General features: G+C 39.3%; 1 protein-coding gene across 3 annotated transcripts in view; it reads right to left on the bottom strand.

The window, feature by feature from the left end:
- Window positions 1–25,674, bottom strand: part of CELF2 (CUGBP Elav-like family member 2) — a 722,220-nt gene that overhangs the window by 343,280 nt on the left and 353,266 nt on the right. For all 3 annotated transcript variants that reach the window (XM_057498181.1, XM_036908144.2, XM_036908142.2), the window contains one exon: window positions 22,860–22,895. Coding sequence is in view for 2 of the 3 variants with exons in the window: in XM_036908144.2 (XP_036764039.1) it covers window positions 22,860–22,895 (36 nt within the window). In the remaining variant the exon portion in view is untranslated. The remainder of the gene's footprint in view (window positions 1–22,859; window positions 22,896–25,674) is intronic.

Genomic DNA, 25,674 nt, shown 5'->3' with positions numbered 1-25,674 from the left:
TAAATCTGGCAAGCATAAAATTTAGATATTAGCTTGGGGACTTAAGTCAGAAGTGAAATGCCATTTTTAAAAACTCTCTCTCATCTTTGATCTATCTGTGCTGTTGTCTGACACATAGCCAAAGCTGGCTTTTCCAAACCTATTGATTCATGCATTTTTTTTCTCCCTCCCCTCTCCTTCACCTCCCTTTTTTATTCATTGAATAAATCTGTATTAAGCATCTTCCAGGTACCAGGTGCTATAAGGTGCTGCGAATACAACAGTGACCCACAGATCCTGTCAACACCCTGATTTATGGCCTTAGTTTGCCCAAGGGTCACTTGCAGATCCATGCCTGGAAGCCTATGGATTCCTGCCTCTTTCTGCTTTGCAGAGAGCACTTTCTCTGGATTTCAGAGGGTTTGCCCTGAGCATGGGGAAGACAGATATGCCAAGAACAAAGGCCCCTGGAGTGAACTGAACCGTTGCAGGTAAGCTTGCTTGCCTCACAGTGGGACAGTGTCCCCAGGATCCTAGGGAGCTTGAGTCCATGGTGCCCAGGCAGCGATGCACTCACGAACACGTTTCCTCATAGCCTTGCCTTCCTGCCTCACTTCCCCTCTCCCTCGTGTCCTTGGACTCCAACCCTTGCCTTAGAATCTGTGCTGGGGAAAACTCATTGAACTTACAAACTCACTGGGGAGACACAGAAAAATAACTCCAAATTGTCACAAAACTCTTTTTTTTCTGAGTAGGGAAACAGAACACTATAATAATTCAAATCAAGAATCATCTAAACCTAAGTTGCCTGGTATGCTTGCAGTGGTATTTTAGCATATACCTTAGCATCATGCAAATCCATAAAGCATTCATTCAAATGACAGTTGAAGGGCATGGAAACACAGGCATATCTTCTGAAAGAATTATCATGTGATACCTTAAATATAATGCACTATCATTTTTCATTTTCTAAATTCAAAGATAATCCTTTGATATTTGGGTCTTTGGACTAGCTGTACTGTTCAGCTTTTTGTTAAACCTAAATAACATTTCCTATTCTGCAAAATAGTATAATACCTTGAATCAACCCAATTCTACTTGGTAAACTTTACTTGTATGCTATTTTTCATCAGCATCACATACCTATTAGAAAACAAAGAACAGCTGGCTTTTCACTAAAGTGATTATTTTTCATTATTGAATTCTGAATATTCAATGTTACCTCTCTCTCTCCCCTTATCTCTCTTGAGTCATTCCAAATTAGACTGCAATATCCAAGACACCTCAGTTTACTTTAGTAAAGAGGAGAGGATGCCTGAGAATAGAGGTACAAGGAGAGAAGTAATATTGTTTCTACAATACTTTTCAGTTTCATATGGAATGAATAAAACAAAGACAATTTTAACAGCACAGTCCATAAATGTCAGTTTCCAGTAATCTGACTATGGTTTTGAAGCTGATTCCTGAATATGAATACATATATATATATATATATATATATATATGTATTCATAGCACCATACCACCTGGATTTACATTGTCTACAATCACTGATACAGAGTGAGCGTATCTAGGAACTTGATTACTTGCCACAGATAAAACTTCATATTTATGCAATAAAAAACTTTCTAATAGTCAAACTTCTGGTCTCTCTTTCAATGATAGCTATACATCACATACTAAGAATTGAAAATCACATCTTGATTGATATTGTATCCTAAATTCATATAGGCTCAACAATGCAACATTGCCTTTACAGAGTTCTTTTTCATCCACAGGCATCTACCAGGTTGTCACAGTAACACGGAATTTGAAAAAAATTACTCCTGCAGTGGCAGTTCCAAAATGCTTTGTAGCATCTTCTTAAAATGTAAATAATAACAAGCCAACCAGAGATAAGGTAGAATAATATAAATAAAAGCATTATGTTCCTGAAGATAAGGATACAGAACTTGGAAAGTGAAGGTTAACTTCTTTCAAACAAGATGTGCTGGCAGTTCTCTAGCCCCTTGCTGCTCATAGGGTGGTCCAAGGACCAGAGTCCTCAGGGCTCGCTCCTACGGGAGCTTGTTAGAAATGCCGACTTTCAGGTCTTGTGCCAACCAACTGAATCACAACGCACAGTTCAATAAAATCCTCTGGCTATTTACACATACACTAAAGTTTGAGAAACACTATTGTACAATGAGATATGACATGATAAAACAGAAATGCTGTAAGTGAATATTTTTTGTCCCCAGGGGCAGGTGGGGGATGGGGGAGATAGAAGCTACCAAAGAAGTCTGGGGAAAAAGTGTAGACAACTAGAAAGTAGTTAAAGGCATTCCTAAGTCTGTGGCCCCAAGAACAAGCCCCTAAAATGATGGTTGGACTCCATCCACCAAGCTATTGGTTTGCCCAGCAAGTCCAAATTGTGTGGCTCTGAAGATTTGCTTTCAATCCTCTGATGCTTATCTATTCATCAATAAAACAAGATGACACACAATCAGTTGTTGAGCTTGAACAGCCTACCATTTGACATACAAAAAACAGCAGGCCAGGTGTTAAGTGGGGAGAACATGCACATAACAGAAGAATATTTGAATAATTCTTATACAGATTACTTTGTAACCTTGGACAATATTTATGTTAAATGTGATTATTACTCCACTGAGAGTAACCATTTTTTAGGCAAAATATTTATGTCAAAAAATTTTTAAAAATATATTTTTATTAAGTGAGAGTAACCATTTCTTTGCCTTTGTTACTTCTAAAGGTCTCATTGCTTCTTTCTACCTTATACAAAGTCAGCTACAATGCACACATACATCAGAGAAGGAAGGGAATCCAGTGGGTGTGTAGGAAGAACAGAGAAGTGTGACACGTTTAAGAACTCCTTGTGGTCACTGGGTAGAGAATTCACAACAACTACTCTGACTTCATGTTGCCTCTCCAGTCCTTGGTTCTTTCCAAAGGGTCTCATTTTCCAGTTCTAAACTAATAGAATCCTTCCCTTATCTGCAGGGAATGCATTCAAGACCCCCCAGTGGATGCCTGAAACAGCAGATGGTACAAAAACCCATATATTTTCCTATACACCCATACCTTTGATAAAGTTTAATTTATAAATCAGGCACAGTAAGAGATTAACAGTCAATAAGATAAAACAACTGCAACAATATGCTGTAATAAAAGTGATCTGAATGTGCTCTCTCTCTCAAAATATCTTATTGTACTACCCTCAACCTTCTTCTTGTGATAATGTGAGATGATAAACGCCTATGAGATCAAGTAAGGTGAATGTTGTAGGCATTGTGATGTAGCATTAGGCTGCTACTGACCCTCTGCTGATACCTCAGAAGGCAGATCATCTGCTAATGGACCACAGATAATCAAGGGTAGCTGAAACCGCAGATATGGGGGGACCACTTTAGTGTCCTTTACTGTAGCTAGAAACAGAAGCATGACGTTTTCAGCCTCACAGACATCCCTGTACAATGTCTGAATGGCCACACCCATTAGCAAGCAAAATTTAAAACCAACATGGTTCAACAACCCCTGGGCTGATGTGCTGTGTAAGCTACGAGGTAGCCACTTTATAATCTATTTTCCCTTCACTGTTACATGGAAGGTTGTCCCAAAGCATCCCCAAACTAATTCCTTTTTTTAGTCGAATTATTAATACACAATCTTATATTGGCTTCAAATATACAACACAGTGGTTCAACAGTTACCCATGTTATTAAATCCTCACTCCCTCTAATGTGGTTATTATCTGTTGACATAGGAAGATATTACAGAATCATTGGCTATATTCTCTATGTTGTACTACCATCCCTGTGACCAAGTTTATATTATGATTGAGATTTTTGTGTCCTTTTATCTTCCCCATCCCAACTTCTCCCCAATGGTAACCGCTAGTCCCTTCTCAGTGTCTATGAGTTTACTGCTGTTTTGTTCATTCTGATATGCTTTGTTTTTATATTCCACAAATAAGTGAAATCATATGGTATTTGTCTTTCTCCACCTGGCTTATTTCACTGAGCATAATACCCTCTAGATCTATGCATGTTGTTGTAAATGGCAGGATTTCCTTTTTTTCTTGTGGCTGGATAATACTGCATTCTGTATATCCACATCTTCTTTATCCATTCATCTACTGCTGGACACTTAGGTTGCTTCCATTTCTTGGCTATTGTAAAATCTCTGCTCTTTTCTTGGAAATTTTAATTTATAACATTTAGGCAATACTGCTTTTAGGTTATAAAATGAACAGCCAAAATGTCACATTAAACTTGGGTTTCACTTCACCCTGGCATTAAGAGAAACTCTTACACCATGGAGTTGAACTTGGATAGGACTTTCTCAATGGAACACTGTCAAGTGCCAGAGCTTCAGGCAAGAACCCAGAAAAGATGAAACTCCAGACATGATGGAATTAGCCAAGAAGTATGAGGCCAAGATGAGAAAGACCAAATGAGAGCAGGCGGCATACATGATTCTGTTGCCAAAAGAGCCCCTCTTACAGTGCCATGTGCCAAATTTTTAGAATGAATATCAGGAACAAGATGGCAATTGAAAAGGGCAGTTAAAAGGGAAGTGTAGTCGATCTGTAAGTCACCCCAGAGAACTCTCTTTTTATTCTCCTGAGAAATTGCCAGAATGAATTAGAAACCATTTGAGTATTACTTGATCTCTTCTTCAACATTATTTGTCCTCAAGGACTCCCCATCAAACGTGCTTCTTGCCTCATTTGGCGAGGGATGCCACTATGAAAGACAACCGCAAACACGGGTGTGTGTGCCCAGTGACTTCAGTTAAACTTCCGTGCAAACAGGTCAAGATACTTTATTACTAAATGCTCAAAACTCCAGTTCCACATCCTAAAGTGTTCTTCATCCTCACAGGAAGTGTTCGTCTAGATATCCTTGCAAAAAGAATCTCAAGCTCAATACAAAAATCCCTTTTTCTAGCCCCACATTTCCCAGCAAGCTCTTCCACCAGCCCTCCCTGGGTTTTGTGATTCTATGACACCTCCAACCTGGAAACCTGGCAGTCACCTGGGCTGCTCTCCTTCCTCACCTGAGTTTAAGCAAGCAATATTGATTTCTTTTTCCCAATATTTTCTGCAACCAACCTTTGCTTTTTTTTTTCTTTTTATAAAAATCAGTCTAGCTCATATGTTTATTATCCTCATTTGATCTATTTAGAAAAATCCTTCTCTCACATTTAGGCATTAATCCCTTTGGTGCATATTTGAGCACCTTCTTGGAACTGTAGGCACTGTTCTAGGTGCTGGGGGTTAAAATGTGAGCAGACTGGATTTGGTCCTAGCCCTCAGGGAGTTTGTGGGCTGGGGGAGCTCTTCCCGTTGTAACCCATTTTGCAGGACACCATCAGATTAATCTTGCTAACATGCTCTTGGAATTCTTTGCTCAAATACCTCCAATGGCCTGCTGAAAAGAAACAAAGTAAACCAAAAGGAAAACTTCCATCACTTGAAAGCATGTGAGCTGGCTTCTACCTACTTCTTCAATTTCATATTTCATTATTCTCTCAACGATCCATCTGGGTGAAACCAGCTGGCTGAATCTCCATTTCAGGACACTCTCTAGTCCCTGCTCTTTTCTTGGTTACTTCTGTTTCTTTTCCCAGAAGATCTGCCTTCTGCATTGTGGTATTTTTCTAACTGCCACGCACAAAATATTCTCTCCTCTAAACTTAAATATTTGGTCACTTAATATGCTACTTAATGTATTCAGTAAAAATGTTTCTGACTTTTGTCACTCATTGGGACAAACTTTGGGCTAGGTACTGAGATCTAAGGAAGAACATATTTCTCCCACTATAATTCAGATTTCTACTTTTAGAGTCCTTTGGTCTTAAAGAACAGGATCATCATACCTTGCATCCTCTGTAGGACCTCATATAGTTTCCTTTTCTTATGGATGCTTGATGATGCAACTAAGAATGATATTGCTAATATCAACAGATTCATTGTATTTATTATTATGCCCATAAGCATTTTCATTATTTATGAAATTAAAAAAAATTGTGAACTATCCAAAGGAAGGTACTTTTATTAAAAGCTTAATTTGGGAACGATTTCCTTTTATTTGGGAAGAGGAACCTGGTGCACTATAATGAATTATGAGCCACCAGGTGTCACTCTTGCAGATGCCAGCCTCAGTTCCCCAGGCCTGGATCTGGGTGAGGAAGGGTCTCAAATGCTGCACTGTGGTGGTAAAGCAGAACTTGCACTTACTCAGTAGATAATCACGCTCCCGAAATGGATTTCTGTTTAGACCTCTTTATGCAGCTCAGCATTACTCCTTAAAGTTACAACCACTATCCCCAAAAGCATGAGAAGTAGATGATTGAGGATGTACTTAGTCAGGCTAAATTGTGGATTTATTTTCTCTGTTGGCATGTGTCACTGCCTCAATTTGGTTTTATATAGTGTTATATGAGTTTAAGGTTGCTTATTTGAAAAATGAAAACAATGTGGGATGCTTGAGTGGTTTGGGTCCAAAAGGAAATCTGTATATTTGCCAGAAAGAAGGCAAAGGGAAATACATAATAGAAACATTCACAAAACCTAATCTGAAAAGAAGGGTTTACAAGATTTAAGAATACATATGTATAAGTGAGAATGAATTTCATTAATTTATATGATCTTGGTAGCTAGAAAATCCCAAACATGAATGGAGGCAATGCTTAAGAAGGTATAAAAATCAAACCAACCCTGAGCATGAGAGAAGCTCTTCCGCCTCGTGTTTTGTCAAAGCTCAGTGGACAAGCAAAATCTGAAACCCTTCAGGGAAGCCAGAGAAGCTTTTTTCCTAACGTGCATATGCTCGAGACAACAAAGCAATATTAACTAAATATGAGAAAATTGCATTGAACATGTAATTTTATCTTGGCAGTGTCCCTTTAAATACAAAAGAAAATGAACTGTGGAAGGTTATGAAACAAAATTATTTACCCAAGAGGCTACAGTGGCTTTTAGGATGCTCAGACCAGGAATTCTCCTTTATTCTGCATTGGCTCTTCCTCCTGAGGGGGGTGGGGGTGGGGGTGGTGTGTGTGTGTGTGTGTGTGTGTGTGTGTGTGTGTGTGTTTTCCCTTCAATCCTCTCAATAAGTAGAACTTTTACATAGCAAATAAGGAATTCTAATTGCAAAACCACATCCTCCATGGAAACCATTTCCTACCCCTTTTCTCTAGAAGCTGTGAAGATACAAATATTTCCACAAACAGAATGAATAAAGCTCTGATTCTCTACGGTGACAAATTCAAGAAATGATAGGTTTTATCTTAAAGGAGTTCAACAGCTACACAAAAGCTCTCATGCACACATAATGGAATTCTCAAATTGGGATAAATGTGCTTTTAAGGATTTTTATTTTGATCACTTATTTCACGTAACACTTGTGGATAATATAACATAACTTTCAATTATAGTGCAGATAAAAAATACCTAAAAGGAAAAAAAATTAGGGCAAGCCTTTATTAAATTTTAAAGTATGCCTTTGCTATGCTCTTATAAAGAGCCAAATAGGGGATCAACATCTCTGGAGATCACCAGTATAATTTCTTTATCATGTTCCATTTAAAATTTAATTATGCACTCTACAAGAAGAAGAATCTGAGTGGTTTAAATAGGTCATGCAGTGAGTAACTTAACATTCCAAAGTTTTCCTTGTAAAGATAGTTCCTTTGATAATCTGTTACACATCAGAACATTAGGTTCTAAAACAAGTGTAATTTAATTCAGACACTATGGACTCGTATACATCTACAAAGAATGAAATGTTTTGATATAGATAACTTAGAAAATTAATGAAAACCATGTTCCTGATATAGCTGCCCAAGATAGTTGGGCAATATTTGAATATATGCTTTCCTTGGATAATCATTATTTTCATGTTTTGTAGCAAGGTCAAAGAAGTTTTATATATATCATGGCAGGTATTTTGTTTTGAATCAGTAATCATTCATAGGAAGGCAAAAATCTTGCCATTGAATAATTAACATCTGAATTAGAGGTGTGTATGGCCTATGGCTTGAAAGTCCCTCATTCTACACCTCAAATTTCAACTACTATGCAACTCTAATATCCTTATAATAAATACAGTTTTGGGCACTTCACATGTATCACTTCATTTTATTCTCAGGACAATTGGTCCTATTATTACCCCCATTTTACAGGTAAAGAAATGAGGCACAGAGAGGTAAAGAAATTTACCCAAGGTCACAGAACTAGTGAGTGACTCACGTCGGATTCATGCTGGCATTTAGGTCCACAATGTATATGCCAAACCACTTCACTAGGCTGTTTATGATGCAAAAAGGCATCTCATCTTCTATATGGACACTACCCAAGTATTGGCAAAAATATTAGCATAAAGCTATCTTTGAACAAACCACTATGATTGCTTCTGAGTATTGATTGCTTGTTGTGTGCCAGGCACCAAGCTAAACACTTTATACAGCTTATCTTCTCACAGTGACACAATAGACAGGTATTACAGTTTTTTGCAAATTTGCAAATGAAGAACTGAGAGAGAGTAACTGGCTTGCTTGAGGTCACATGATTAGGAAATGGCAGACCCAGGATTCAGGTATATCTTATTCTGAGGCCACACCTCTTAACCTCTGTGGTAACATACGCTGAACAGCAGCGACTCTGAACAGTTTAACAGCGGTCAAGTTTGCGTTCATAACTTTCTAGCCAATAAGCTGTGTGAGGATATGGCAAGAAGGCAGCTGTCTGCAAACCGGAAAGAGGGTCCTCCCCAGACACTGAATCGGCCAGCGCCCTGATCTTGGACCTCCTAGCTTTCAGAACCTCGAGAAAGAAAGGTTGGTTGTTTTAGCAACCCCATCCATGGTATCTTGTTATAGCAGCTCAAGCTCACTAAGACATTTCCTAATTCAAACTGCTATTCATTTGTTCAAAAATCTGACAGCCCAAGGATTATGTAAATATTTATTTAGAGCCTACTATGTTCCAGGCAGGGCTAGGCATTGAGGGATCTCAACGTGTTTCCTGCTTCATAGAGAAGGTATAAAAGTCCTCTGTTAAACTGTATTATTAGCTAATACAAATGCGAGGACAAGGGCTGGCACTTGCAGCTTTTGGAAACTAACAGACAGAGCATAGGACCCTTCAGGGCAGAGAAGGCCTTTTAGAAAAAATGGCACCTAAGATGTGTCTAGAACAGGAGTCAGCAAAACTTTTTTCTAAAGGTAAGTAGTTATTATTTTTGGCTCTCTGGGCCATACAGTCTCTGCTACAACTGCTCAGTTGTGATACTGCAGCACCATAGGCACTGGCAATAGGAAAACAGGGTGCAATTCTGTTTGGTAAAATCCACTTATAAGAACAGCCCACAGATTAAACATGGTGGCATGAGAGGAGAGACAGAGGCTTCCTCCTAAAACTGGATACAATTAGAAAATTTAATTGGCACAACTAATCCTGAGAGAGCAACAGGAAAGTGGATGGCGTCAGACTGTGCACACCTGGAAAAAAGAGCAGACCTCACCGAACGGGGTAACGTACCAGAGCTGTGGCTCTGCGGGACTCGAGCCCTTCCCCCACCCCAGCTCACCAGTGGGAGGAAGAGAAATGGAGCAGGGAGGGAGTGGAAGGCTTGGGACTGCTGAATACCTAGCTCCGGAGATCTGCACTGGGAGCACAAACCTACATTTCATGGTGCTTTCATGAGACTCACATGGCTACTGGGTTGGAAAGTTAATACAGGCAGAGTTCCTGGGGAGACTGGGATTCCAGCCACTTGTGGAAAGCAGGGATCCATATCTGGCTGCTCTGGGACAAAAACTTATACCTGTGTGCCCGGCCCACTGGCTCAGGCAGTGGAGACAGGCACAGGAGCCAGGAGGCAGGGAACAGCTCTTTACTACCCCCAGGCACCAGTACCACTCCCCTGCGACCCCCAACATTGCTTCAGGGGCTCAGCAGCTCCAGAATAGAGCTTCTGGACACTAGAGGGCGCCATATACAAACATGAAACACCAAAGGAACCTTGTCCAGAGTAAAATTGTTAATACAACTCCCGAGAAAGATTTAAATGATATGGACCTCGTGACTCTTCCTGAAAGGGAGTTCAAAATAAAAATCATCAACATCCTAATGGAGGTACGGAAAGACATCCAAGAACTCAGGAATGAATTCAGGTCAGAGATCCAATCGTTAAAGAACACAATGGAGGGTATTAAAAGCAGGTTGGATAAGGTGGAGGAGACAATAAATGAAATAGAAACTAGAGAAGAGGAATACAAAGAAGCTGAGGCACAGAGAGAAAAAAGGATCTCTAAAAATGAAAGGATAATGAGAGAACTGTGTGACCAATCCAAGCGGAACAATATTCGCATTATAGGGATAACAGAAGAAGAACAGAGAGAGAAAGGGATAGAAAGTGTCTTTGAGGAGGTAGTTGCTGAAAACTTCCCCAATCTGGGGAAGGACATAGTCTCTCAGGCCATGGAGATCCACAGATCCCCCAACACAAGGGACCCAAGGAAGACAACAGCAAAACACATAGTAATTAAAATGGGAAAGATTAAGGATAAGGACAGACTGCTAAAAGCAGCCAGAGGCAGAAATAAGATCACATACAAAGGAAAGCCCATCAGACTAACAACAGACTTCTCAGCAGAAACCTTACAGGCCAGAAGGGAGTGGCATGATGTATTTAATGCCATGAAGCAGAAGGGCCTGGAACCAAGATTACTTTATCCAGCAAGATTATCATTTAAATTTGAAGGAGGGATTAAACAATTTCCAGATAAGCAAAAGTTGAGAGAGTTTACCTCCCACAAACCATTTCTGCAGTCTATTTTGGAGGGACTGCTATAGATGGAAGTGTTCCTAGGGTTGGATAGCTGTCACCAGAGGTAGTCAAATCACAGTAGGGAGGGTGAAGCAGCTGATTGCGAGGCAAAGGCAAAATTAAATTGACTATCCCCAAAGCCAATCAAGGGATAGACAAAAAGTACAGAATTTGATACCTAATATATAAAGAATGAAGGAGGAAGAGTAAGGAGGAGAAATAGAAAAGAACCTTTAGATTGTGTTTGTAATAGCATACTAAGTGAGTTAAGTTAGACTCTTAGATAGTAAGGAAATTAATCTGGAACCTTTGGTAACCACAAATCTAAAACCTGAAATGGCAATAAGTACATACCTATCGATAATCACCCTAAATGTAAATGGACTGAATGTACCAATTAAAAGACATAGAGTCACTGAATGGATAAAAAAACAAGACCCATCTATATGCTGCTTACAAGAGACTCACCTCAAACCCAAAGACATGCAAAGACTAAAAGTCAAGGGATGGAAAAAGATATTTCATACAAACATGGAGAAAAAAGCAGGTGTTGCAGTACTAGTAACAGAAAAAATAGACTTCAAAACAAAGAAAATAACAATAGATAAAGAAGGACATTACATAATGATAAAGGGCTCAGTCCAACAAGAGGATATAACCATTCTAAATATATATGCACCCAATACAGGAGCACCAACATACCTGAAACAAATACTAACAGAACTAAAGGAGGAAATAGACTGTAATGCATTCATTTTAGGAGACTTCAACACACCATTCACTCCAAAGGACAGATCCACCACACAGAAAATAAGTAAGGACACACAGGCACTGAACAACACACTAGAACAGATGGACCTGATAGACATCTATAGAACTCTACACCCAAAAGAAACAGGATACACATTCTTCTCAAGTGCACATGGAACATTCTCCAGAATAGACCACATACTAGGCCACAAAAAGAGCCTCAGTAAATTCTAAAAGATTGAAATCCTACCAACCAACTTTTCAGACCACAAAGGTATAAAACTAGAAAAAAATTGTACCAAGAAAGCAAAAAGGCTCACAAACACATGGAGGCTTAACAACACACTTCTAAATAGTCAATGGATCAATGACCAAATTAAAATGGAGATCCAGCAATATATGGAAATAAATGACAACAACAACACAAAGCCCCAACTTTTGTGGGACGCAGCAAAAGCAGTCTTAAGAGGAAAGTATATAGCAATCCAGGCATATTTAAAGAAGGAAGAACAAACCCAAATGAAGAGTCTAACGTCACAGTTATCAAAATTGGAAAAAGAAGAACAAATGAGGCCTAAAGTCAGAAGAAGGAGGGACATAATAAAGATCAGAGAAGAAATAAACAAAATTGAGAAGAATAAAAAATAGAAAAAAATCAATGAAACCAAGAGCTGTTTCTTTGAGAAAATAAACAAAATAGATAAGCCTCTAGCCAGACTTACTAAGAGAAAAAGAGAATCAACACACATCAACAGAATCAGAAATGAGAAAGGAAACATCACGACGGACCCAACAGAAATACAAAGAATTATTAGAGACTACTATGAAAACCTATATGCTAAGAAGCTGGAAAACCTAGAAGAAATGGACAACTTCCTAGAAAAATACAACCTTCCAAGACTGATCAAGGAAGAAACACAAAATCTAAACAAACCAATTACCAGCAAAGAAATTGAAGCGGTAATAAAAAAACTACCCAAGAACAAAAGCCCCGGGCCAGATGGATTTACCTGGGAATTTTATCGGACATACACAGAAGATATAATACCCATTCTCCTTAAAGTTTTCCAAAAAATAGAAGAGGAGGGAATACTCCCAAACTCATTCTATGAAGCCAACATCACCCTAATACCAAAACCAGGCAAAGACCCCACCAAAAAAGGAAATTACAGACCAATATCCCTGATGAACGTAGATGCAAAAATACTCAATAAAATATTAGCAAACCGAATTCAAAAATATATCAAAAGGATCATACACCACGGCCAAGTGGGATTCATCCCAGGGATGCAAGGATGGTACAACATTCAAAAATCCATCAACATCATCCACCACATCAACAAAAAGAAAGACAAAAACCACATGATCATCTCCATAGATGCTGAAAAAGCATTCGACAAAATTCAACATCCATTCATGATAAAAACTCTCAGCAAAATGGGTATAGAGGGCAAGTACCTCAACATAATAAAGGCCATCTATGATAAACCCACAGCCAACATCACACTGAACAGCGAGAAGCTGAAAGCTTTACCTCTGAGATCAGGAACAAGACAGGGATGCCCACGCTCTCCACTGTTATTTAACATAGTACTGGAGGTCCTAGCCATGGTAATTAGCCAAAACAAAGAAATACAAAGAATCCAGATTGGTAAAGAAGAAGTTAAACTGTCACTATTTGCAGATGACATGATATTGTATGTAAAAAACCCTAAAGACTCCACTCCAAAACTACTACAACTGATATCGGAATACAGTAAAGTTGCAGGATACAAAATTAACACACAGAAATCTGTGGCTTTCCTATACACTAACAATGAACCAATAGAAAGAGAAATCAGGAAAATAATTCCATTCACAATTGCATCAAAAAGAATAAAATACCTAGGAATAAACCTAACCAAAGAAGTGAAAGACCTATACCCTAAAAACTATAAGACGCTCTTAAGAGAAATTAAAGAGGACACTAACAAATGGAAACTCATACCATGCTCTTGGCTAGGGAGAATTAATATTGTTGAAATGGCCATCCTGCCCAAAGCAATATACAGATTTGATGCAATCCCTATCAAATTACCAACAACATTCTTCAATGAACTGGAACAAATAGTTCAAAAATTCATATGGAAACACCGAAGACCCCAAATAGCCAAAGCAATCCTGAGAAAGAAGAATAAAGTGGCAGGGATCTCACTCCCCAACTTCAAGCTCTACTACAAAGCCATAGTAATCAAGACAATTTGGTACTGGCACAAGAACACAGCCACAGACCAGTGGAACAGATTAGAGACTCCAGACATTAACCCAAACATATATGGTCAATTAATATTTGATAAAGGAGCCATGGACATACAATGGGGAAATGACAGTCTCTTCAACAGATGGTGCTGGCAAAACTGGATAGCTACATATAAGACAATGAAAATAGATCACTGTCTAACCCCATACACAAAAGTAAATTCAAAATGGATCAAAGACCTGAATGTAAGTCATGAAACCATAAAACTTTTAGAAAAAAACATAGGTAAAAATCTCTTGGACATAAACATGAGTGACTTCTTCATGAACATATCTCCTGGGCAAGGGAAACAAAAGCAAAAATGAACAAGTGGGACTATATCAAGCTGAAAAGCTTCTGTATAGCAAAGGACACCATCAATAGAACAAAAAGGTACTTTACAGTATAGGAGAATATATTTGTAAATGACAGATCTGATAAAGGCTTGACATCCAAAATATATAAAGAGCTCACGCACCTCAACAAACAAAAAGCAAATAATCCAATTAAAAAATGGACGGAGGAGCTGAACAGACAGTTCTCCAAAGAAGAAATTCAGATGGCCAACAGACACATGAAAAGATGCTCCACATCACTAGTTATCAGAGAAATGCAAATTAAAACCACAATGAGATATCACCTCACACCCGTAAGGATGGCTACCATCCAAAAGACAGACAACAACAAATGATGGCAAGGATGGGGAGAAAGGGGAACCCTCCTACATTGCTGGTGGGAATGTAAATTAGTTCAACCATTGTGGAAAGCAATATGGAGGTTTCTCAAAATGCTCAAAATAGACTTACCATTTGACCAAGGAATTCCACTTCTAGGAATTTACCCTAAGGATGCAGCACTCCAGTTTGAAAAAGGCAGATGCACCCCTATGTTTATCGCAGCACTATTTACAATAGCCAAGAAACGGAAGCAACCTAAGTGTCCATCAGTAGATGAATGGATAAAGAAGATGTGGTACATATACACAATGGAATATTATTCAGCCATAAGAAGAAAAGAAATCCTACCATTTGCAACAACATGGATGGAGCCAGAGGGTATTATGCTCAGTGAAATAAGCCAAGCAGAGAAAGACAAATGCCAAATGATTTCACTCATCTGTGGAGTATAAGAACAAAAGAAAAACTGAAGGAACAAAACAGCAGCAGAATCACAGAACCCAAGAAGGGACTAACAGTTACTAAAGGGAAAGAGACTGGGGAGAATGGGAGGGTAGGGAGGGATAAGGGCAGGGAAGAATAAAGGGGGTATTATGATTAGCGTGCATAATGTGGGGGGTGGGAGGGAAGGGGAGGGCTTTGCAACACAGAGAAGACAAGTAGTGATTCTACAACATCTTACTATGCTGATGGACAGTGACTGTGTGACTGTAATGGGGTTTGTGGGGGGGACTTGGGGTAGGGGAGAGCCTAATAAACATAATGTTCTTCATGTAATTATAGATTAATGATAAAAAAAAAAGAAAAAGAAAAAAAAAGAACAGCCCACAGGCTGGATTTGGTCTGTGGGCTACGATTTTCTAACCCTCATCTAGAAGAATAAATGGGAGATAGCTTTGAAAGGAGAAAAAGAACAGAGAGATGACAGGGGATTTCCAAGTAGAAGGAGGAAGAAGGCAAAGACCTGGAGACCAAACCTCAATGCTGTGATCTGTAAATTGGGGGCTCCCACAGTCATTCAACAAATATCTATTGACTGCCAGCTCTGGTCTGCATCCTGCAATGGGAAGAATGAACAAGAAAGGCAAAGGAGACAGTGTCTGGGAAAGAAAGAAGGGGGACAGCTAATAGATAAATGGACAGCAAGTGAGCAGTTAACTACAGGTGTGTGTGGACAATGCCATATGGTAGCATGACATAACTGTGCTGGGGGGTTACTCAGCATAGGAAGTCGGAGGTGGGCTGAGGAAGTAGGAGGGAAGAAAGGCCAGTGTGTCAGGAACAAAGTAAAGGAGAGGGAAGGGAGAGGTAGAGAGAAGCAGCTCCCAGAGGCCTTTGGAAAGCAAAGTACACTGTTTTGAGTTTATTGCAAGCAATAGGAAACCACTGCCCAGTTTGAAGCAAAAAACAATATGGTTGATTGATGATTTTTAAAGATCATTTGGGCTGTGATGTGAGAATGAATTTTAAGAGTAAACTGGAAACCAGTTGGGGACATTTTAATAGTGTAGTTGGGAGTTTATGCTGTTTAGGAAGAGAAGGAGAAATTGAACAAATTAAAGAAAAATCTTGGAGGCTGAGCCAATAGGTTTTGTTAATAGATGGTCTACTAAGTGTGAGAAAAAGAAAGGCAATATAAATGACTCCAGTTTTCTCATTTGAGCAGTTGTGTGTATGGGGGTCAGGTGGAATGAAGGGGGTAGGTTTCTAGGGGGTAGGATTCAAGAGTTCTCTCTGGACGACATCAAGATTATATATCTAAGTAGAGATGTTAAATTGGCAGCTGAGTATTCAGATTTGAAGCTCAAGAGAGAAGTTGTGGCTGGAATATAAACTGAGAACTAACTGCATAAAGATGACCTTGAAAACCACGGAACTAGATTAAATCTCTCTCCACATCCTCCGTACGAGTGATGAGAGAAATGGCCAAGGATGGGTACCTTACCATGGAGAGTCAACAGGGCAGGAAGAACAGGCAGGAAGGCTGGGAAGGGAGAGTCAGAAGGGGAGGAAGAAAACTGGGAGAGTGTGCTGTCCCGGAAGCCAAGAAAGCATTTCATGGAGAAGGAAGAAGTCCCCATCTTCAATGCAGCCAACAGGCCAAATAAGAGCTAAATTGCCGCTGGGTTTAGCTAGAAGGAGGCTGCTACTGACTTTGTTCCACGCTAGCTTAGTGGAATGAAAGGTTCAGAATCTTAGCTGGAATAGGCTGAATTAAAAATGAGGGAAGAAGGCTGCTTGTGGCAGGTACCCTCCTAAGTACATACAAACCATTTCCCCCCTACCATGACCCTTACATTCCTCCTTCACGGCAGAATATACCTCCTGTTATAAAAGCTGCACATAGCAGAAACCCAATTTTCCCTCCCTAAGAGCTTAGGCATGGGCAAGAAATTGTTCCTTAAAACAGAGATATATGAGAATAAATGCCCTTCTTCCCTAGATGTGGTCATGTTCCCACATAAAGGCTGGAGCTGTTGCAGTCATGTTGCAGGCACGAGGTACACCACACCTAAAATGCTGAGTATGGCAGAAGAGAAAGAGAATGTACTGGGGTACTGAATTAGCCTTGGGCCTTCTCTCACCTCTTGAACTACAGCTATAAACTCAATCTGCATTTTACAGCCTGATATAAGTTCAGTGTCTTTTAAATGGATTCAACCTGAGAAAAATAATGAAGAAGGATATTGTTAAGACAAAGCTTTGTACAGGAAAGGTTTGTGCAGGAAAGTATTCACAGAGAGAATTGTATGAATGGGGATGCATTGGAAAAGGTCAGGAGGTGGGGTTCAGGGAAGAACGGGAGTGAGAATACATTTTTTCAACTGAATTACAGCCTCAGAGTCAGTGTGTAGTATGATGGTTGAATGCTAGGAGGAGGAAATTGAGCAGTGTAAGGTTTAGAAACCAATCGGTTAGGCCAGAGGGCTTGTTTCTTGCTAGCCAAGTAATGAATCAGAGAGAGAGGGCTCTGGGAGTTGTAAAGTCTGGGATACCATGGAGTCCTATGTGGAGAACTTCATTTCTTTTGTCTTACCCCAAATCCATTCTATTGATTCACCCAGATGACTCTTCTTAAGGAACTGCTTAGAACATTCCCTGGATAAATAGCATCAAAGAGAACAAAAGCACCTCTGATTGGTGTCTAAACCCTTCACATCAACAAGCTCCTCTTCCCACCTCTGTGCTCCATCCAACAGGATGGCACCACTTCCTGTTTCCTGCGTGCAGTCCCAGCCCACCTCCCCTGGGCCTCAGGGACGGTGCTCCTTCTGTGTGGAGTACACAGCCCCCTACCCTGCCACATGCTCAAACCTGACCCACGTGCTCAAGTGCTGCTCAGAAAGTTGATTCATGATGTTGTCCTTGCTTCCTCTAGTCAGAAGTGGCCCGTCTTGCTGCTGAAATCCCTTAGTGCCTATTGTTCACTTATATGCCTTTCCACCTTTCTTATGGCATTAAACACTTTCCACCTGGTACTGGGAGTATATGCAGCTGCTACCTAGATTGCTTAGGGGAAGAGGTAATGTTCTGATTGTTTCTACCGCAGAGCCTACAACTACCCTTGACATACTAGTCCTTGATGCACCTTGGTTGAATTAATGAATAAATGATAAATTTTGTAAATATTAAACTATACCAGTGGGTCCCAGGAAAGTTGCAGGAATGACTCTTTCTCAGGAATTATAAGGAAGTCAGGAAACATTGAGTTTGGCCAAAAAGTACCAACTTTTTTTTTTCCCTATTCCTCTCAATCCCCAGATCTTGGCAACCACTTTTCTTCTCTATTCCTATGAGTTTGACTTTTTTAAAGAGTCTACATACAAGTGATACTATGCACTAGTTGTCTTTCCGTCTGGCTTACTTCATTTAGCACAATGCCCTCCAGGTCCACCCATGCTTTTGCAAATGGCAGGATTCCTTCCTTCTCATGGCTGAATAATATGTACTACATCTTCCCTATCCCTTCATCTGCTGATGGGCGCTTACCTTGTTTTGTTTCCGTGTTTTGACTATTGTATGTCATGCTACAATGAATAGAGGAATGCAGATACCTCTTCCATATTCTGTTTCCATTTCCTTTGTTTATATACCCAGAAGTGGGATTGCCAGATAATATGGTAGTTCATTTTAAATTTCCTGAGGAATCTTCATACTCTTTTCTATGCTGGCTGCATCAGTTTACATTCCCACTAACCATGTAGGAGGGTTCTTTTCTTCTCCATATCCTCCCAACATTTGTTATCTCCTGTTTTTTGGTCACAGCCATTCCAGCAGGTGTGAGGAGATATTTCATTCTGGTTTTGATTTACATCTCCCTGACTAGTGATGCTGATGTTTTCATGAGCCTGTTGGCCATCTGTATGTCTTTTTTGAAAAAATGTCTATTTTGGTCCTCTGCCCATTTTAAAATTGGACTATTTGTATTTTTGTTATTGAGTTGTGTGAGTTCTTTATATATTTTGGATATTAAGCCCTTAATATATGACATGCAAGTATTTTCTTCCATTCCATAGGCTGCCTTTTCATTTTGCTGATGGTGTCCTTTGCTGTGCAGAAGGTTTTTTCAGTTTGATGTAGTCCCACTTGTTTATTTTTGCTTGTGTTGCCTTTGCTTTTGGTGTCACCAACATTTTTATCTTTGAGATCCTGAAGGTCTTTTAGAAGATAGCATTTTGTACTGAGGACAGTGAATACTATGAGATTCTCTTACTGACCAAAGCCCTCCACAGGGCACTGAGCATTTAACTGAAACCCCTCTAGAGCTGCAAATGGTGAATGGGGGGCAGACCTTACCTGGGTTCTCTTGGCCCCCTTTTCCCCTTACTGCACCACAATGTACCATGTACAACCACTGCAACGTTGTGCCTTTTATCCCTGATAACCACACAAACAGGCAGTGGACTTCAAATGATAATCCTATAGTATGTGCTGGTGTTCTAGGAACTGGGGCTTCATTACAACACAGTGACTACTTTTGTTCCCTAAACCCCTCAAAAAAGACATAGAAAAATGACCAAGTTACTGGGTTAAAATACAAGCAAAAGTCTAAGTTCTTTTTTCATTACTTTACTTTAAACCTTTGGCCCCTGCCTCCAATGGTTTATGCTAAAATCTTGTAAAAGATGGTGGCTGATTTATATACATAATTATTTTAAGCTTCATTTGCCCACATTTCATATTTCTCAAAGAGCATCCCAGCTTCTGGATGTTGCACTATAAGAACGAACTTGTGAGTCTCTACTGTAGTACTTAAGATGCTTCTATTCAGGTCTCTTAAATCACTTATTTTCCATACTGTTTAGTTTATATTGAGAAACAGTGGACTATCTTAACAAGGGATTCAAATGTGCTCTCTCTTTCAAAAACAGCTACTAATAGCACAAGATTACAGTAAAATATGTTAAAATTAACCTAGTTTATGCCTTTATTCTGCTAACCAAAATGAATCATTATCTCTGTACAGGCATCATTTATACTAAAACCCCAGCTCATCGTAACCAATTTAATGCCTCCATTCTATGTGGAAAACGGGTTTTGCTGTGATTTAATTAAATCACATCTACATAAACTAACACCTTTTGCCATTAAAACAGATATTGAAAGGTGCACTTGTAATGAGTAAAACAAGTTGCTCCTATTGTTAAGCTGTACTTTGCTACAGCAAAATAAAAACAAGAAGTTACATGTAAGATTAAAAATAATCATTTTCACAGTTTAAGAAATGGAGCAATACACCCCAGGTCCAGGACACTTGAAGATGGAGAGGACAGTAGTACATGCAGCCAGTTTAAATATTCGTTTTAATCCCAACACGATCATTGAGTTTAATATTTATAATATAATTACAATGCTTAGCGCATGTTGCTCGTATGATCTAATTTTTTTCTGGAGACATATTATTACTAGGCCTTAATTTTAGCAATGGCAAGAATCCAAAAACACATTTGGGTCAAAATTAGTAATGAAACACCAACCTGGTACCTGTTCAAGCACCTGTGCACATAATTCATTTCAACTTCAAAGCATTCTTAACTGCCAAGACACAATCGACTGCTCTGCAGAATATTATCAACCAGAGGCCAGCTACTTTCAATTAATGCCATGTAAGGCAGTTAAAGTTGAAATACTCCACCCTTGTGCAATATGTGCAAATGACCTTTCAGAAAATTCCAAGATGGTCAAAGCCAATGAAAACCAAACCCTCAAAGTGCTATAAAATGCCACTGTCTTCCTTCCCAGCCTAATAGTCACTAGTTAGCAGTTGCCTGGCTTTTCCAGTTTCTCTACATGTCGCAGCATAAGTATGCCTTTACGACAAAAAGGATAAACACCCCTAAGTGTCATGTTCCACTAAGCATTAGCCGACAAACAAACAAAATAACTACAGGTGCCTTGTTGTAAGTAGCACCGAGGTATTCCAGGGCTCATTTGCACTCTCCCAGTGACAGGCTGAAGAAACTTGAAACAAGGCTGAAAGCTGAATAACTGATGGGATTCTACAAGACTGTACAAACAAACAGATGCTGACAAGAGAAACTGGATGCCGAGAGAAGTATTCATCACCAAATTATTACATTATTTTGCAATATGTGGAAGGGAAATATTTGTCAATGGATATGTCCCAGCCTACCCTGGAGAAGGTCAGAACACCTGGGGCTCCTGCAAGAAACATAACTGAGGAGGAACTGATGGCTTCCTCATTGCCATGCGTTATAATGACTGCAAATTGCTGTTAGGATGGGATTGTTGTCATGCTTCTTTTTAACATGATGCGACATTAGAATAATGAAAATCATAAAAAAGTAGGTTCATAACTAAAATATTTCCCACCAAATTCTGGGAGAGATCAGATTCTCTCTGAGTAATAAACCAGCCATAACAGAAGCTCACTTATTGTGAATACTGGGTGCTGCTCCTTGGTATTTACAATATAATGCCATGTAATAGAATTCAGGGTGTGAGTCAGATTTCTCAGACATCTCAGTAATGTTTATCTGCATGATTATAGCTCTGCTTGGATCTCATCTGACAGTGCAGGGGTGGTCTGCTCCTTAGTCATTCTAGAAAATTTGAAAGTCATTTTTCATTCCATTATTTTGGGATTAACTTCTTGGCCACAAACATGGGCAGATACACAACTCTCTCTCCCGGAACAGGAAGGATGCATAGGTCTTCACGGGGGGCTTTCTTCAGAATGAAAGCACAATGACAAACTCAGTGTGGATGCACATACCAGGACACACATATGCTTCTGATCCTGTCAACTGGCACACTGTTGAAATGTTTCGTTGGGACATTACTCAGAGAATTAAGACATATAGTAATTTAAATATTTGGATCACAGTAAACAGTTTTTTGGCAATATTAATCATGATCTAATATCCAAAGATTTTCTTTACATAAAAAAGCAACCAAACATGCTCATTTCTTGTAACAGACGGTAACGATATGTACTCCCCCCTCCCCCCCTCAGTAAAACATTCTGTTTGTGTTTCTTTTCTTGTTCTTGAGAGCCTCTTCCATTTCCGCCAGCTCCCCAGCAATACCCTAGGCCTCATTCATTCATGAATGGGCATCGAGCACCTTCAGACTAGGACAAGATGCCGGATGTTGCATGCAAAGTCCAGAAAAATGTCTCTTAAAATATTCCCACTCCCTTTTTTTCTTTCTACTAATTAATAGTGATGATTATTTCTGATGGCTAGTTGTCTATAATTTGCATCCCGTTAATCATATCTTATTTCATGTAGTGACATAACATATGAAAAACAGATGAAATACCTTGATCAGTTTATACATGGTTTCTTTTCCTAGTGAGATAGTATTGCTAAGTACTTATTTCAGCGACAATAAGACATAACAAATGTACTTCCATCACGATCAGCACTATGATGTAAGTTCTTTAGGGAAGCTCAGGATTCTTTGATAAATCTATAAACCCCTGAATGCAAAATCAATAGTGGACATACTGAGGAAAAACTCAATTCCATGTGTCTTCGGATTGCTAATTTCTGAGATATAAGGCAGGAAACCGCATGTTTACGGTTCCTGTGAAGACTACAGCTTATATAGGCATCTCCAGATATATGATATAACCTCAAAGGAACGAGAATGATTTCTCTAAATCCTATATGGACATGACCCTCATTACTTCTTGGCTACATCACTTATATGTGACTCATACACCAGTTTGGCACTTGCATAGTGAAATATGAGGTCTTACAGTTGGACATGAGGGAGAGAAAATGAAGAAGGCCTTTCAAAGAGGCCAGGGTATTTCTTTCATGGTGCATCAGAAATCATGCACAGAACAAGCAAAACCAGCCTGCTTACCTTGGTAGACTTCCGGCTAACTCTGTGGTGGTCTCTCTGGAGGAATAAAAGAAGATAAGTATTATTAGCTTATTTTGGTAAATTATAAAAATTTTGTTTAATGAAACCACAATATAATGAGCCAAGGCCCTGCAGTATCCTATGTGTGAAGAAGATACTGCCTATGCAGCTGTTTAGAAATTTAAAATTGACTAATCACATTTCTGATTAATCCCTATAAATGTTTCAATGGCTACTTTCAAAGCAAATTTTACACACATGCAAAATCTGTCTCTGCTTTCTGGTGGTAGAACTTAACTGAGTTTAAGACATTAACATTTGAAAGTATACAACATACAGAAGGAAAATAGGTGATGAAAAAAATCCCAAACACCTTATAGGCATTTTCCAGTTAAACAAAGCACCTGTATTCTTTCCAAGACTCATTTAGGAACAAATTCCTGTGAGGATGTGTTTTTGTGTTGATCACCTCTGTTAACTGAAGTTTATGAAGGAACACATATAGCACAAAATCCAGTTCTTTTAGTAGCATATTGCTGTTTTTCATTTCTTTGTTATAATGTCCTACCAGGTGGGACCATAGAAGGCAGATGTTATGATTATTCAAATGGCATAAAAGTTGCTAACTGAAGGTGTTCTCGCATCTTACTAACAGCGACCAGAGACACATTTCAAAACTAACTTTTTCCTAATTGCCATATCTTATCTTTCAATCAGTGATGTATTCTTGGAAATAATGAGTATCAAGGAGCAAGAGGAGGTGATGGAGGCTTCAGGTTGAGATATTTTAAAAATGGAGGTGGGGTCAACTTTAGACTGAGGGATTGAAGGTATGATTCTTAATAACAGTAGTGCATAATCTTCTTTGGGTCATATAAGCTCCTTAAGAATCTCATTAAAGATATGAACACCTAATGAAGGAAAAAATAAATACTCATGCCATACATATACACACAACACATGACATACACTCATAGGCGGTTCATGAACTCCCAAAACTAAGGCTTCAACCCTGGGGTGGGAATCTCAGCTTTAATGTCACATTGTCCGTGCTCATCTTGCCAATACAAATAAAGGACTTCCTGCCCCATGAACCTCTCACCCTTCCAGCCTCTCAGCATTCCCTCCCACCTATTGTCTGCAAGTTAACTGGGCCCTGCAGGGACTCACTGGTTCCCACAGAGCTGTACTGCCTTACATAAATAAGTGATGATAAATTCAGGTCCTATAGAAATGTCCTTTCCAAAATAACCATACACCATTAAACCTCTAGCTTTTATTGCTATAGAAACTGGCTTTTGAAAGAAAGTTTTAATTTCTTTAGCGAAGACTACAGTTGAAAGCTTTTCCACTATATTGTTGAATGCTTCCCATGGACTCATTTTGTCTAAGAATTCGGTGCCTGTAAAAGGAATTTCTCTTTCCAAACTGAATCTGGAACTGTGGCTACCCCCTCCCCTTACAACATTTATCACAACAGAAATATTTTTAAAATTCTAATATGTTATTTCTCATTTTGTTACTTGAGAGCAACATATGGGAGTACTCAATAAATTCTTGTTCAGTTTGTAAGGAATGAATTAATGACCTTTTCTGACCTTCCTGTTGCCTTTGTGGGTTAGAAGCAAGCAGCATCCTAAGGCTAATGCACAACCACCTTCTCTTTTTTCTAATTTTTTAACTCTTTATTCGTACTTTCCAGAATATATGCATTTTAATATTATGAGTCCCCAGGTTTAAAAAAAACTATGTTGAACATATAATAAATCCACTTAAATCACAGTAGTGCAGCGTTTTTGACCTTGTGCTGGTATGGTATTTGGGGCCAGACACTTCTTTATTGTGAGGGGCTGTCCTGGGTATCATAGGATGTTTAGTGCCTCCTTGCCAGCCATATGCCACCCCCCACCTTTGTGACAATCCAAATGCCACCAGACCTTGCCAAATGTCCCCTGGGCATGAAATTGCCCTCAGCAGAGAACCACTGCAATAGAGCAATAGAAATGAAGCAGCTATAGTGACTTCTGTTTCAAGACCGCACTGGATCAACCAGCATTCTCCAACCCCAGGAACGGCAGCGCCTCGGCCGGCCCTCACTCTGGGTCCCGCCGCCTCTGCCTGTGTGCGCACCAGAACTGTGGTGTGTTTGTTCCTGACCTATGTATGTTAGGGATACATATTCTAATTTTTAAATGTATTTAAATATGGTATTCAACCAATGAAAAAGGAGTGTGGGAAAAGTTCTTGTTTCTTCAAAAACTAAGTCGAGTTCTTTAGAAAGATTAAAAGTGACAAGGAGCTTAAGAAAAACTGATGTTGAATTAGGTCTAGGGACAAGACAACTGGAAATACTGGGGGAAGAAAGACATGCTTTTACAAGTGTCCTTAAGTTCTTGTTCCTCTTAAAAAATGAACTAGACATTCCTAGATGGTGAATTATGGGTGTGGTTTCTTTGTGAAAGACAGGGCATAACTCCATTCAGGGGATCAGTACTCAAGGTGGTGGTGGCCTTACCTTTACAACAAAAGACAGGTGCTGGCAAAAAATTTATGCTCTCCACATCATAAGTAGTAGCAGGGGGAAAATTATGTTTTAAACAACGCTGTATTCAAAAATTTACATTAGAATTATAATTGCTGCTGCATATGAAAAGTGATTTTTGGTGAACATGAATACCTGGATGAGAGTGGCTTAAATTATGAGATGCCACCTAAAAACCTGATGATACCATGGTTTAGGAAAAACTGCAGAGACACTGTACCTGACTGCAGCAGTGCAGCTAGCACTCAGCAAACAAGCACTGTTTTCAAGATC

The sequence above is a fragment of the Manis pentadactyla genome, chromosome 3 (genome assembly GCF_030020395.1).
Source record: "Manis pentadactyla isolate mManPen7 chromosome 3, mManPen7.hap1, whole genome shotgun sequence".
In the NCBI taxonomy this organism is placed as follows: domain Eukaryota; kingdom Metazoa; phylum Chordata; class Mammalia; order Pholidota; family Manidae; genus Manis; species Manis pentadactyla.
This window is presented reverse-complemented; position numbering and strand designations above follow the sequence as displayed.